The sequence below is a fragment of the Kryptolebias marmoratus genome, linkage group LG6 (assembly GCF_001649575.2).
Source record: "Kryptolebias marmoratus isolate JLee-2015 linkage group LG6, ASM164957v2, whole genome shotgun sequence".
Lineage (NCBI taxonomy): Eukaryota > Metazoa > Chordata > Actinopteri > Cyprinodontiformes > Rivulidae > Kryptolebias > Kryptolebias marmoratus.
Genome location: NC_051435.1, coordinates 7,387,466 through 7,400,936, shown reverse-complemented (window position 1 = coordinate 7,400,936; position 13,471 = coordinate 7,387,466). Strand labels below are relative to the sequence as shown.

Sequence of the window (13,471 nt, the reverse complement as noted above, 5' to 3'; positions counted from 1 at the left end):
ATGTTAGTCGCACTAAATACTCAACTGAATACCTTCATATTCACGTTTTATGTTTAACAATACATCCTCTGAATCTGATTTGATAACCTAAAGACATCAGAGCAGCAATATTTATGTTGCTTTCTGTAACTGGTCATCATGTGTTAAGTTGGGGCAGTCAAAGGTTTTATTTTGGCTTTATTCTCTTCTATTCCATCAGCGTTAACGTGGCCGTGACACTACAGGTTTAAGGGGTTGAATGGTTTCTGATTAAGCGCTTTGTCATTCAGAGGTGTTTCACATGAGTTTAAATAAGATCCATATTCTTAAACCCCATAAATGCACCGTCAAAAACACTATGCGCAGTACCACAAAGTGACCACAGGGTGTCTCTGTTGAGCTTGTAAAGCTGCAGTCACTCCACTTGATGAATAACAGGGATGTGCTTCAAAACTTCTCATAATGGGCTTTTCGGTTACTTTAGTTCAGTTAATTTGAGTGTTGGCCAAGTGCTTTGGGAGAGAAGCGCTGGTGTGGAGTGTATCGGAGCGTTTGACTCCTACTCAGCCGATGGTTATGCAATCAGAAGCAATCAGAGGGAGAGGAGGACCTCAAGGTCTCATCTGCACCTACACGTTGCCGCTCGCCGAGAGCTGGAGCGAATCCAGCGCTCCGCATCGATTCCTCCTGTGTGTGCCGGCGTGCACGCGCGAGCGCGCACGGACCCAAAATGCAGCCGCAACAGATAGAGCGCGAGCAGGCACGGACGTCACGCTGTGGGCGACGTGTTCAAATTTAACAAAGCAAGGTGGGTAGTGGGCAGGTGGACTGGTGTTGTTTTTCAGTCCTTCCACTTGTATTGTTTGTTTGTTTGTTGGTGTCGGATGTTTTCCCACGGAGCGAGTTTCTGCTCACCACAGGCTGTTTGGTGATGTCCACCAGGTCCTTGAAGCTGTAATACTGGTGCTTCTCGAAGGCGGAGAACAGCATGTCCAGCACCACCTGCTGCTCTGCCCTCACCATCTTCCCCTCAGACTTCTTCTTCTTCTCGTGCTCCACCTTAAAAAAAAAAAAAAAACACAGATTACAAGCACCCAGTTCAGCGATGGCAGCTGTGGTCCTGAGAGTAAATGAGTCATGGAACTAACAGGTGGTTTACTGCCGTCTGTAGAAAACATGCAGCTAAACTTTCACTTCGGCTCATTTCCTCCTGACACACAGATAAACACCCTCTAATTTACAAAAATACATTTTAAGTTGAATAAAAACCTTTGTTGCAGCTCTAATAACTCAGACGACAGGGTGAAACTTTTCCTGAAAAGTTCAATTAAAACATGCAAATGAGCTTAACCTAAAACTATTATGATTTACTAAATATTTAACTTCTATTATAAACAAATATTGTGACCCCTGCAGGCAAAAACGGGGGATTTTTAAATGTTTTTAAATGTAAAAGCTTTAAAAACTTGTTTTTTTATTAGTTTGGACTGATGTTGTGGGGAAATCCAGCTCTATAGTTAAAAAGATGAATCCTCAAACTTTATATGAAGGGATTTCCAGGTGTCATTTTGCCCGTGAGAGTCACAAATATATGTATTCTGTTAAAGTTGTTAAAACTGATTTTTTTTAAAATGTAAAATGCAACTAAATCTGACTGATATGGAAGAGCTTCTGCTCTTTCTCATACGACAAATGGATCATTTTGAGCTTTTTTATTCCCCTTTTAGGAACTCTGGAACTCTGGAATCCCTTTTTGGACAGCGATACTCACATTGAAGTTGTGGTTCGCCACAGGCTTAAAGATGGTGGTCACCGCTCTGTCCAGCTGCTGCGACAAACGCTGAGGCCTGACGGATTCGATCTGCAGCCTGACACACACACACAGAGGAATAAAATAAATCAAAGGGAGGAAGTTTTTTACGTCTCTGTGAAAAGGTTGACACACGAGGCTGGTGGCAGGAAGGCGACTGTCAGCGCCTTCAGGCTGAACTAAAATAAAACACGAAATGACAGCTCCTCTGGGTTTCAGTTTTTATTTCCCCCCTCGGTTTGACTTAGCCAAATGTTGAACCCATTTTATTCAGACTCGACTACAACATATTAATACTCACCAAACCTTTCCTGCATCTGCAGCATGAATAAACACAATGACACAAAGCATGTAAGAAAAACACAAAGTGTCTGAAACAGATTTCTTCTCCCTTATCACCGTTCTGTCACATTGTTTTTGTCCTGAATCTTGTAGATTTTCTAAATAAATACACCAGAACACGCAGCACAATGGAGAATAGTCTGTTATGATGTGGATAAAGTTTGCAAAAACACAGCAAGAGAACAAAATGATGACAGTTTATGGAATTTTGGAGAACCACACGAGGAGCTCTGTAGCTCAGATAAATCTCACCGTAGAGACGTCATTCATTGACTTTTTGTGTCTGAGCTGACACTTTAGCATCTTTATGGCTTTTACATGACTACAGTTTGAGTTTGATCATTTTTACAGGCTTTATTTGGTGGCTGAGTTGTTGATGTCACACTAACGTTTAAATTGTCTGAAGTTATTATTTTTTTTAGTTCATATAGGAATGAAAGACCACAATGAAGGTATTTCCGTCTTCTTTCAGCCCGTGTGTGTCTCACTGCTGCAGCACTGATTTAGCTGTCAGTTCATGTTCTGCTTCCTTTAGCTTTCAGCTAATGTTCAGCTTCCTTTAGCTGTCAGCTAGTGTTCTGCTTCTTTTCCTTTAAACAACTCAGTTTCAGTTTTTCCTTTTTTCCCCTCACGCTGCGTTCTTTCTAGTTTTCAGTCTTTCTGTCTGCCCCTCATTAACTCGGCAGTCAGGGAGCGACAGATGAGTTTCCATGGCAACCACGATGAGCCACAACACTTCTCCTGATCTGAAGACGTCGGAGTTAGAACCCTTCTGCACAGATGTTCTGGTTTTCTCATTTTCATGCAAAACTAGAGTGAGAACGTTTGGCGAGTTTTCCTCTCATCGTCACACAAAGACCACAACAACAACAACAACAACACCACCACAACGCCTTTCTATTTCTGCGCTCACAACAACAAAACGATAAACCAATAAAACCGTCCGCCTTTCGAATGAGCGAGCCTGAACTCTAAATGTGGACGAATGTTTGAAAGTCGGGAGGAGAACCAGCTGATGGCCACAGATGAAACATAAAACACTGTCACCCTCCCATCCTTGAAGCCCTCCCCTTCGGTGTGTGTGTGTGTGTGTGTGCGTTCCTCGCTGCTCTGAAAGCTGACACACTGATACGAGCTGTGCGTTTGCCTCGGGTTGTATTGTAGCGGTGCATCTGCCACAGAGATGCTGTTGCTATAGCAATGCCATCCACCGACTCTGCCTGGAATAACGTATTCCAATGAAGCGGAGACAAAAAGCTGGTTTCAAATGAGACGAAGGGCAGAGTGGACTCCAGTGTTCGGTTTGAACAGATGTCAACAACTCCTCCTCCCTCCGTGAATTCATTCACATCTGGAGCTCAGATATTCATCTTGTTTTGCTCAAAACATCACCAAGAAACTGGCTTTTTGCCCGTTTCCTCATCAGTTCGTCAACTTTTATAATCGAAAGGCGAAGGTGTAATGTTTTCACCCCTGTGTGTGCACACCTGTGTTTGTGTCTGTTAGCGAAATATCTCATGAGCTGCTGGACAAATCTCAGCGAAAATAAGCAGAAAGTAGTCACTGGATGTTCGTCTACAGCTGATTAACGTTTGGAGTCAACCCGATTCAAGATGGCCACCACAGTTAATCAACCTTAGCAAACACAAAAATGGCTACAGCTCAGTTAATGTTACAGATATTGAGCTAAAATTTGGTGTGGTAGTAGCTGAGACTGATCTCCAACATGCACCACAAGCACTAACAGTTTGTGCAAAATCTGCAGAAATGCTTTAAGGAAAACTACTTTTATTTTAACAGTTTTCAAACTTGTCTCTTCAAAACTATAAAGGTTATAGTTAAAGCAAAACGTGTTGCTAAAATCAAACCTAAAATGTTCCTTCTGTAGGAAACTTTATATCTTTATATGCTTGTTTTTTAAATAGAGAATTAGATGATTTATTAGTATTCACTGTTTATGATTCAAAATGCGGTCTGTGTAGAAGTGGTGAGAGTAGATTTTAACCTCTAAAATAGGCAAAAACTAAAACATCTTTCTTGGTTCTTATTATCACTTCTGTATTTCAGCTTTGGTCTTCAGTATCGATTTAAAATAAAGCGTTTGGTTCTGGAAACGTTCCGTCAGAGACAGCAGCTCGGGGTTTTCTCACCTTTTAATCTTCATGTAGTTTTCAGAGGCGACAGGTCGGCATTCAGCTCTGTGCACCACCATCCCCTCCAGGCTGATTTCACCTACAACACACACACACACAGTGACTCAGCTGCTGCATCACACACACACACGGCAGTCATTTCTTTACCATTTGCTTAGTTTGCTTATCGTCCTCCACCATGCCTGTGTGTATAATTATACAACTGTCTGTTATCAAAATATCTGATGAACCATGAGATTTTAATTAAAGTAATCACTGAACGTACATCTATGACTGATTAACTTTTAGAATCTACTCGATTAAATATGGCCGCTGCAGCTTATCAACCTTAGCAAACACAGAAAAGGCTATGACTCTAATAATTTTACAGATATTGAGCTGTAGTAACTTTAAAACTCTTTGAACTTTCCAAGGCGGCTCATAAGCATCATCAAATGTGTATATCCTTAAAGTTAGTTTTAGAAATCAGCTCTTCGTTCAACAAGCGCTTTTCAGAAAAAAAGAAAAAACTCCCAGAGCTGCAAAAGAAGACGTTCCATCAGAGCTGCAAACTTTTCCAAAAAAAAAAAAAAAGGAAAATTCAAACAAATCAAGTCTAAAAGCCTTGAAACACACGATAAGTCTCACAGGATGTGTCCAACCACTGAAGTCTGATTTTAATTTGAATAAATCAATAAATCTGTTCATTAGCTTTGAATGAAATGTTGAGAAAATTGTTTATCCCTATGTTGAAAGAAAACATTTTAAATGTTTAAATTATGACATGAAATTAAAAACATCACCTTGTTACAAACAGGCACCATTTCCCCTTTCTACAGGTTTTATTAAAGCTTCATAAAAAGGTTATTCATGACTTTATAAAGCTTTAAGAGTTATAAAACACTGACCACACACTGAAGCAGGACCGAGCGCTTTATAACTTTTTATGATGTAGAGTTAAAAATGAATCTTTTTTAGTGAATTACCTTCATGTAAACACTATGAGCATTTGTTCTTTTTTGGCGAATAGTTAAAACATTATATAAAGCATTAATAAATCCTTTCTAAAGGGGCTCTCATGAGGAAGTGGTACAGATAAATGTTATTATGGAAAAGTATCTGAAAACAGCAGAAACGAGGACAGAGGACAGAATAATTGTGTTTTGATTTAAAGGACCTGTGAACGTTTTTCAGTCGGACAATTCAATCCGTTATTTCAGGACAAAAGCATAAAGTTGTAGTTTTTTGCCTCTAAATTATCCAGCCTGACATTTTGTGCCATTTCTAAATCACAGCTGAAAAAATAAAGAGCTTTCGAGCCGTGCTTTTGTAAGGTGCTTTAGCTGATTACTCAACCCACAAGATCTTTTTTGTTTTTTTGTTTTTTTTTCCCTGAACCCTTTTGGCGCCTCTTCTGCTCCTCTTCAATCATCGCCGAGGCCGTTTCCATTTTCTCCTTTTGAATTGACTGTCCAGGAAAACGACCGAGTCCAGTTGGCGAGCGTTGGCGTTTCGTTGGCAGCAGCTTAGCCCTTCGTGCATTGTTGTAGGATTTGGCGTCGTTTTGATCCGGACCCCTCTGCATTTCAGATTACTCGTGTCAGGGGAAGTGACGGAGATGCTGAAAGGGCAAACAGGAGGCAGAGACGGCACCGCGGCGGGAGACAAACTGCCTGCTGAATTCATTGCAACGTTCTGATTGCAGCCGAGGATCTTCAGGTGTGAAGAATCCTCCTCCTCCTGCTCGCTCCTCGTCTCCTTTGTCTCAGACCCTCGCACTTAAAAAGCGAGTGGGAGTAAAAGCAAGGATCCGGTGGGAGCAGACACCTCTCCTCTGAAGCACCGTCAGAAGATCCCGGCGGGATCGGCCGCTGCTCCGAGGTGTCTTTTGTTGCCTGGATGATGTGCGGTTTTGTCCAAACAACAACAAGGAAGAATCTCACCACTGCCTCGGCACTTATTGCTCTACAGATGTCCTCCCACATGTGGACACGGCTTCAAAACTATCTGTGCCCCTAAAAGCATCATCAGACGCACCACTGACCTCCATTTACATTGTACACAAATACAGGCCCAGTTCAACACATCTGATTAATGCCTGTCGCCATGATGTCCTGTTAGTAAAATATCAGACCAGTTTTACTGAAACACCCAGGAAGTAATCATAGGCAGTACCTCTCCCACTGACTTCATTCACAACACGTCCTGTTTCCCGCTGCTGAGGCGAGAGCCAAACATCACCTTGAGACTGATGTTTGTCTTCCATCAAGGCCATGAAAATAAGTTAACTCAAAATCACGCACGCTACTTTAAACTCAGCGGAGAGTCGTGCCAAGGAAAACCTCACTGAATTTGTTGCAAATCAAGGTCAATTTCCTCAAATTTGTAAAAGTCAGCGTTGATGACGAGGTTGCGCTCAGCACTCTTTTTTTTTTGTTTGTTTTTGTGAACACGGAGGTGCTTGTTCGAAGGACGCGTCTGTACTGCGTGTATTCAGCGTTAATTAATGCTGAATAAAAGCAGGTGCAGTGGCCTCGGTCTCCACGGCAACCATCGCATCGCCACCTGACGTCGTGTGACAAATCGACGTTCCATCGGCCGTCCGCAGCGTTCCCCCGAAGGCGACAAACGCTCCGCGGTGCGTGCCACCGATCTCACTAATGTTCGTCTTTGCCTTTTCCTACAAATGGATGCAATTATGTGCAATTATTGGCTGGTGAGTGCTGGAGCCCAGAGTCTTTAAAGAAAAACAAACCCACACACAGATGCACTGAAATCCCGTTTGTATCCGGTTACGGACAGGGTCAAGGTCAAGGAGCCGTTTCCTCGCTGCCATTCGAAGGTGGCTTTCATTCCTCTTCCCAAAGCTCAGATGGACACGTGATTTAGGAAAGAAAAAAATAACTTTCTAAATGTGGACAAAAGAACGATAGCGAAGAAGAATGACTTCAGCCAAGTGTAGCTCAAGGCTTCTGTGCGTGGGAGGAACACTTGAGACAAACAGGAGATCGGCTTCAATACATTTCCTTCAATGTTGTGGTCAACACCTTTAAACAGACTTTTAATATCCTAATTCTCCTACGCACTTTATCATTCAGGCTCCATCACTCTCTTAAAGTTGTAGAAATTCACGTCATCTCCGATCCCAGTACGAACCCCTCATCATTTAGCCTTTTTTCTTGTTGTCTTATTTGCATTTTTTGGTTAATAATTTAAAGGTGAAGATGCCACCTTATGAATTAAAGCCAATTGGATCGGCCCTTTTTCCTCTCACTGACAGTTAATTTTATTTTTAATTTAAAGCATACATGTACTAAACCGAACCACACACTGCACGCATGAAGTCATGAATTTGGAACCGATGACACCTCTTCAGAGCCAAAGAATCAAGTGCATTAAACTGTGTGTGGTTTGATGTCCTTCACATGCACTTCACTTTTGATTTTAGCTGTAATCACTTTCTCCCCCACCATGTTGTTGTGTAACACTCAAAAACACGCGCCCTTTGCCTCTACATCATGTCACATTATAAAACACGGAGGCCTGAATTTAACAAAAACAACACCGTGTTAGCGCAGAAACCTTTTCCTGTAATCCTCACCGGGGAGAAAAGATCGAGTCATTTCAGGTCTAAATGACGCCCGGTGTCTTTCAGCTGATGACACTGGATCTATAGAAGGATTACGAGTTCACACAAAACACAAAGCTTCAGCCAAAGGCCATCCAAAGACATTAGAAGTTGGCTGCAGTATTAACAGATTTCACAGAGCTGCAGCTTAAAGGTCAAACAAGCTGTAAATTGCACAATTACCAGGCAAAGCCAGAGGAGGAAATTTCTCCTTTAGATTCAAGACGAAAGAAAGACTGAAAACTATGAATATACAAACAAAAAAGTGTCATTTATGACATAACTTTCATTATTTTTTGAAATATCCACAAATGAAACTGCAATTAAGGTACTTTCTTCCTGGAATGCATATCGCCCGCCACCATCTTAGGTTGAAAACTGCAGTTTTAAAACTTGTGGCTTCAGCCGATAAAGATTCTTTAAGAGGCTGTTTCCCCCTTTTATTTTCAGCCCACAGCGGCAAATACAATTTCCAGGTTTCATCAGTAACTTGCATCAGTCACCATGACTGTCGGCAGTTTGATGTTTCGGCTCTGAGAGCAGCCGAAGCGAGCCGAGGCAAGGTGGGAGAAAAGCTCCATTGTGTCGCTGCAGCCTCGGGTCACGCTGCCCGAGCTGGACTCACCGTGGAAACAACGGCAGCTGCACAGAAAGTAACAGCTCACCGTTAGTTTTCAAAAGGCAGGAAAGGCTGCAAATAAATGAGCTTTAAATAATCCTAAACAAACTACTTAAAACTTAGTTTTTGCACAAGAAAATGAACTGACAACCCATCATTTTGCTTGATCTCTCAAATAAATTGACACCTTTTTGAACTCGTCCCCCCATCCCGGGGGCTCGTCCGGGATGCCTAGCAGTGGGATCGTCACAAACTCGATTCTACTCTTTAGCATATGTTTAAAAATCATAATAAATTTGATCTAATCAGCCGATTTATGCATTTCTTTATGACCAAGACTCATCTTGAAGAGAACCAGATTTTCTAATTACCAAAACAATACTTAAAAATGAAAACGCAACAGCAAGTTTTAGGAGATTTTTGCTAATTCATAAACACACACACATATAAAGTCCCATTTTAACAAATATTTACACCCTTTTTTATTTATGTAAACTCTGGTGCCTTTTATTTTATCAGCTATGAGACCAAAACCTAAAAACTGTTATAACCAAGTAAAACAATTCCATATATTTATATTTACATTATTACTACCCATAGCTTAAGGGGATCATGTTTTTGCCTGTGCCTGAGTGTGTGCATGTTAGTTTATCTGGAGAGTTAGCAAAATATCTCCTGAACCAATGGATGGATTTTAATGAAACTTTCAAAAACTAATCATTGGGTGTACGTCTACAACTGATTAACTATTATTGTTAACCTCATTCAAAACAGCTGCAGCTAGGAAGCATTAGGGAACAAAAAATGGCTATAAATGAGTCAATATTACAGATATTGAGCTAAAGTTTGATGTGGTAGTAGTTGACAGTCATCCTCCACACTCCTCAGAGGCAACACCTCTCAAGTTCTTGGAAAGAGATCACGCGTGATGTCATTTACAAGATTTGGCTAAAAACGTCGACAAATCTGTCGTTTTTCATCAAAAGATGATTTGAGTTCAAAACTCTGGTGATCAGATTTTATAAAACAACACTGTTGTCACAAAGTCTGCTGCTTGGGAAAAACCCGTTTTGTTGCATTTATTCACACTTTTATTTCTGTTTACAATAAACTTCACCAAACTCAACTTGTTTCTTTCTCGTACAATCATTTCTGTTCGTCTCTCCTCGTGTTTGCAGAAATCTTTCACCCTCCAGCTGGAAATCTATTTGAAATCAAACAACGTTTTCTGCTTTTAACCCATTCTTTCACCCACACTCGTTTCATTTCTGATCGACCCCAGCGGGAACCGTTCCTTTGTGCCAAACAGGTCTATTCAAACACATTTTCGCAATTCAGACGCACAAAAAACGACTGATGGATAGACAAAATGACAGGAGAGGAGAAAAGACTCCCTGCCTACGGCTGAAACACTGGCTGCAGATTGTTTCCAGCGTCCATTGTATTCAGACGGAACTGGAGGGCTTTTAGGTGCTCAAAATGTACATTAAATGAAAAATAACACTTAAATTAAAGATTTTACATCATTTGAAGGATGACATATCACCCAATATGCCTGAGTTTTAGACTAAGATGATTTTATGTTAAGAAATGATGGCGTTGGAGCAGTTTCAGTCAAATCTTGAAAATAATGTTAAGCACATGTGACAGCAAGATGTCACGCTCAAAGTATGTGTTGTGAATAACTCTCAGCTACTACCACATCTAATTTTAAGTCAGTACCTATAAAACTGACTGAGTAACAGCCATTTGTGCAGCAAAGTAACAAAACAGTTCATTATGAGCGCTTTATTAATACACTGATTAGGAGACTGGTTCATCTGATTCACAAACTGCACAAATAAAAAGCCCGCGTAATTAACAATAAACTGGAAAAATGGGAGTAAATGGGTCAATAAAAAAGCAATTTAGGACACAAAGTAATTGCGTTTCTTAAAGCGCAGAGAAGTGAAGACGGCAGCAGAACAGAGAGGCGAATGCGAGGGTGAGGAGGGCAGAAATCCACCCACTCACGCTCGTCTCTTAGCTCCATCTGCTTCGGAGCCCTCTCCTCAAAGCTCTGACCTCCCTAATGTTAAAACAACAAACAGCTCGCCGCCCACCAGGCCTCCGTCCACCACCGCCGTCTCCAGCTGTCAGTCCTCATTTACGCCGCGTCCGTCCAACGAGCAGAACATGCAAATCAGACGGAGACCTTCGACAGCGGCCAACACTGACACCGGTCCCGAGGATTCAACAAACACGCCGCCACTAACGGCACTTTCTTTATGAAAGTTCACAAGTCTTAAGCTCCATTCATCATCTACAAAAAAAAGCTGTTTTTTGTTTCAAACAGAAGATCAAACCCGTTCCATGAGGGATGTTTGTTAGTGAGCCTCAGGCTGGTCTTTGTGACCCCCGTTCTCCTCATGTTCCTCCACAAAAACACTGTTTCACAGATCTGAGCGAACGCTGGTCCTGCTTGGAAAACTACATTCACAAACAGCATATAGAAGAAGAGAACACCCCCACTAAGAACTGTTTTATTAAACATAATGAGATGTTAAAAGAAACGCACTGTTTTCTTATATCCAGCTGCAGAAGAAATCCTAAAAGGCCACCCTCGCATTTTTAAATCAGCTAAATCACAATCTTTTCAAACAGAACCCACCTCTAACCTAACCTAATACCAAACACGTTAATCTTAGCAACAACTTATTGATTTGTGTGCACATCCACACCTTGTTTCCTGTTTCCGGTGCATTTATTGTAGCAGAGTGACAGCGCCACATAGAGGCCTGGCTGAGTCAGTACAGCGTTTCAGGTCGTTTTCGATGTTTCCTTGTGGATGACGACATTTATTAGAAACAGCAAATAAATAGGAAATGGGCTGTAATTATATTCACAACACAATCTGTGCCCTCATTTCCCCATCCACACACATCCATACAGAGTTCTGCTAACTCTACCAAGCTAATCTGAATAAATCCCTGTTTTAGACTCTGATCTGTGCTTTAGATCACGTTCACGCACCGATGGGACTCACCGGAGGCAGTCAGGGGTGAGGATCATTTAGGAGAAACTACACTTTCATGAGGATAAGATCCAAGCCTGTACATAAGACGAGTTTCTGCCACATTCCAGTCAACAAGGCTCTCAGTTCCTCCACATCGGCTCACATGTTTCCCCTCTGAGTCATCTCAGAGATGCTCTTTGGGATTTAGCTCTGTGAAGGCTTTCATTTCTCATGGGTGAAAGATTCTTTCAGCAGACGTCTTGTGTTTCTTCTCCCGGCTGAAAGATCCACTCCTTCACATCTTTTGCCTGATCAACCTTTAGCTAAACATGTATTCAAATTTCCTCTGCAGCAATAATGACTCCTTTAATAAATCAGTTAAAAAGAAACCAAACCAAAGATACTACACAATTAGAGAAACTGCTGGGTTTTGGGTTTTTTTGCGAAAAAGCAGTTTGACTACTGAGTGCTGAAATTTGCTGTAGAAGTTGAAACTGAGTTGGTCAAGGTTAAATGTGAGGCTAAAGTGATCAGAACAAAGGCTAAATTAAGCAGAACAGATGCTACAATATAGAAAATAGACTAAAATGAGCAAAACAGGAGCTAAAATGAGCAGAACAAGAGCTAAAATGAGGTGCTAAAAGTAGCATAAGAAACCTAAGCTACAGCAGGTATGCTGAAGCAGATAACAATTAAAATGTTGTTGAAAAATTTGTTTAGAGCTTAATGTATTTCTATGAAGAATTTTATCTTAAATAAAATAAAATTTTTTGAAAAGCATAAAAGTTACATAAATTAAACGTACAGCACATTCTTCTCAATCAAGCTGAATGTTTTGATAAATGATCGGTTAAAACAGCAAAAAGTCTGCTGAAGCTTGAATGTTAAGTCAGCATTCAGGTTTTTTGCGTTACGTATTAATTGTTGTAAACAAATCAGTTTTGCTTGAAGCTTAATTGCATTTCCAGGTCCTCTGTTTTGAAGTCTGAGCAGCTGATGACGGTATACGACGGTTTCTGACAAGTTAATGATACCGGAGCTAAAAACAGCAGCTGCTGCACATAATGACCACAGCTCTGGTCCTTCTGAACAAATACGACAAAGCAACACAACTGAAAATCTGCTACTGCGTGGAAATATGATTACATCCAAATCCTGCCTTTCCAATGTGTGTGCCGTTCGATCATTTTAAAATTTAAACGCACACAGGAGCCTTTCTGTGCACAAAATAGCACATCTGGTCTTAAAAAACACAAATTTTAGGAGTTATTATGGGAAAAACAAAAGAAAAAAGTATTTTTCCTTGTGCAGACACACGTTGACCCTCTACACATAATAAGGAAGCAGAAAGGCCGAGGATGGAGCAGCTCAGCCACTGATTGGATCTCCAAATATAATTTTCCATTAGAGCTCATCTCTTCCAGGCCCAGAGGCTGCTTCATTAAGGAAACGTAATGATTCCATTCGTTAACTTTCTAATGACTCGCCGACCTTTGTAGCTCCACTCTGCCCACTCATTTAGGATTTTATGTTGACAAACTGCATCCATATGCAACAGCCGGGCTTTGATGTGCTGCTAATAAAGAGAGCGCTGGTGGAGGGGTGAAATACTGGTGGTGCTGAGACTGCATCTCAGCTGTAAAAAATCTGTCGAAGGTTTCACAAAATTAGCTTGCTTCGTTTCAGCTGGACCAGATGCATCTCCCTGGGATGGAAAAAACAGCTCGTTAATGAACGGTTCAAAGCAAAAACGGGAATTAAAGTTAGACAGGAGAGAAAAAAAACTGTCCAAGCAAAACATGTTCCCTTTCAGTCGATTCACTCGGTACAACATATGTACTATGGGATATCACGCTCCCGCGTGTCCTGGCTGAAGACACCTTTAATCACGCCTTTAGGCAAATGACGTGATGACGTGATGACGACAAGTGACAGGCCCCGCCTGCACTATGTAACCGTCCGTCAT

At 41.3% G+C, this 13,471-nt stretch overlaps 1 protein-coding gene across 2 annotated transcripts in view; it reads right to left on the bottom strand.

Moving 5' to 3' along the window:
* LOC108240442 (general transcription factor IIF subunit 2) overlaps nt 1–13,471 on the bottom strand; it is a 55,038-nt gene that overhangs the window by 1,805 nt on the left and 39,762 nt on the right. For both annotated transcript variants that reach the window (XM_025007574.2, XM_017423917.3), the window contains 3 exons: nt 4,282–4,363; nt 1,751–1,847; nt 895–1,038 (listed from right to left, as the gene is read on the bottom strand). In XM_025007574.2, coding sequence (XP_024863342.2) covers nt 895–1,038; nt 1,751–1,847; nt 4,282–4,363 — 323 coding nt within the window. The remainder of the gene's footprint in view (nt 1–894; nt 1,039–1,750; nt 1,848–4,281; nt 4,364–13,471) is intronic.